Consider the following 2,028-nt stretch of genomic DNA (forward strand, 5'->3'; position numbering starts at 1 on the left):
CTTTATTTAGTTTCTTTCGAGCATTCGAACAGTGAACATCAGCAGTACACAAACTAAATTCAAAATTCAATATAATTCCAATGCTCGGCCAATAATTCTTTTTCGAAAAGTCGTAGTGAATGAGAAAAGGTAACTAGAAATAATGTTTATTGTGAATAATATCCGTTCGAAGGCCTTGGACATTTGACTGTCAGATATTATTTTCAACCTTATTCAGAATCATTTTATTTCTAGAGCTCAAACAGTAAATCTCAAAAAAATTAAATCAAAATTCATAAGCTTAAAAATTTTCAATATTTTTTTAAATTTTCCGTTTACCATTACCATTCATCAACATCAGGACGATATCCTCTTCGTTTATATTTCCCGGTCGGTTATTCAATAAAAGGTGGGTGGAAGTGAAATTTGTAATTGAAAATGAATAGTAAGAAGATCTTTTCAGCAGTCAATCTACTCTTCAATCATGAAACGTGTTAGTGCATTGTTTCGTCCTGCTGTGAAATCGTCCATGAGCTCAGTCAGCCTCTTTTCAGAGGATGCCGGTGTCGCCCCGGTGCTCAAAATTCGACGAAGTGTAAGCCACAGCGTCATCCAAAGCGTCAACCACTTTGACAAGGAGACCAATCGTAATATTCTGAAGAATCGCTTGACTGGAAGCGGCTCAGAGCTCTTCCGGGGCAGGAACATTAGTGACGCTAACAAGTCCCGTGACGCTGCCCGCGGAATGCCACACACCGAAATGGCGACTGCAAAAGATGAGCAGAAGACAACGGACTACCGAGAATACGCCCGCTACCGCAACACGATCCGTGAGGAGAACATGTGGCGCGATCCACGCCACCCAGAGACCAACTGGTTGAAGCCCCGCAGCGCTTCGGCCTACAAGCCGGATTTTGCCAACACCGAGAACAATATCATAAAGCAGAGATTTATGCGCAGCCCGGACGAGAAGTCAAAGCATATGCTGAACCACGACCTAACCCAGGCCGTGCAGAAGCTGCGCTTTATCCCTAGCCCGGCTCCAATGTCGGCCACAGCCCAAGTGGTACGCCAGGCCGCCGAGGCCTTCAAGTCCCTTCCCAAGGCCTTTGAGAACAAAACCCCGTCTGAAAAGGAAGAGTAGAGCCACATAAATTTAAAAAAAACTAGGAATAATTAAATATTGAATGCATCTTGAAACAATTGACTTTTTTATCGGAAAATGTTTTCTTTTTTTAGAGAGATTATTTTGATGGAAAACATCAAAAGCGCTGCACTCGCGCTACATCTGGAATATCCGTATCAAATATATAACATTCTTTTCCCTGAATATCTAAGGGCCACAGACTGGACACCACGTATATGTACGGTTGCGAGTACTCGTGTTATCAATAAGAAAGCACGAAGAAAGCAGGAGAGGAGGGTAGAATATGGATGGCAACACCTTCGCTACGGCCATTAATTTTTACTGCTTTTGGGTTTTCAATTTTCCTCCAAGAAGGAGACACGACGAGGACGAGGACGCGGATGCCATTTAGCGCTGCATAGAAAATCAAACGCAAAAGGTCAAAGACAAAGACAAGAAGTGGATCTAGTGGCATGGTAGTGGTGGTGGTGAAGGGGAAAGCACCTTGTGATATATGCCAAGCCCTCTGCCTCTCTCTGTCTGACTGTCGCAGCAACCACGGGTCTTGGGCCTCCCCATCCACTCAACCGCCAAATGGACAGGACCAGTAACCCTTTATCGAGTCAGAGCAGGAGCTGGAGCTGGAGCTAAAGCAGGAGCAGGAGCAGGAGCAGGAGCTGGCAAGTGTTGATTTAGGGTTGCAAACAGAAATTATGATAATGCCTGTGAAAACAACAGAACTCCGAGTGGATGGGACACCAAGAGATATATAGACAGAGGAGACAAGAGGAGGTGAAAACCCCAAAAGCAAAGGAAAATATATTAAATGTTATTGAGAGGAACTAATTTTCATTAAAAGGATTAAAAAGCATTTGGCAAAATAGAAGAAGGAGGCTGGTAGATGATGCTTGAGGATGGTCCAG

General features: G+C 43.7%; 1 protein-coding gene across 1 annotated transcript; it reads left to right on the plus strand.

Moving 5' to 3' along the window:
- Positions 1-333: 333 nt before the first annotated feature.
- LOC6597652 lies at positions 334-1,179 on the plus strand. The gene is made up of 2 exons (XM_002022647.2): positions 334-388; positions 446-1,179. The coding sequence occupies exon 2, from the start codon at positions 464-466 to the stop codon at positions 1,121-1,123; it is 660 nt and encodes a 219-aa protein (XP_002022683.1). The 5' UTR covers positions 334-388; positions 446-463; the 3' UTR covers positions 1,124-1,179.
- The last annotated feature ends 849 nt before the right edge of the window (positions 1,180-2,028 follow it).

The sequence above is a fragment of the Drosophila persimilis genome, unplaced genomic scaffold (genome assembly GCF_003286085.1).
Source record: "Drosophila persimilis strain 14011-0111.01,24,50 unplaced genomic scaffold, DperRS2 tig00000841-arrow-arrow-pilon, whole genome shotgun sequence".
In the NCBI taxonomy this organism is placed as follows: domain Eukaryota; kingdom Metazoa; phylum Arthropoda; class Insecta; order Diptera; family Drosophilidae; genus Drosophila; species Drosophila persimilis.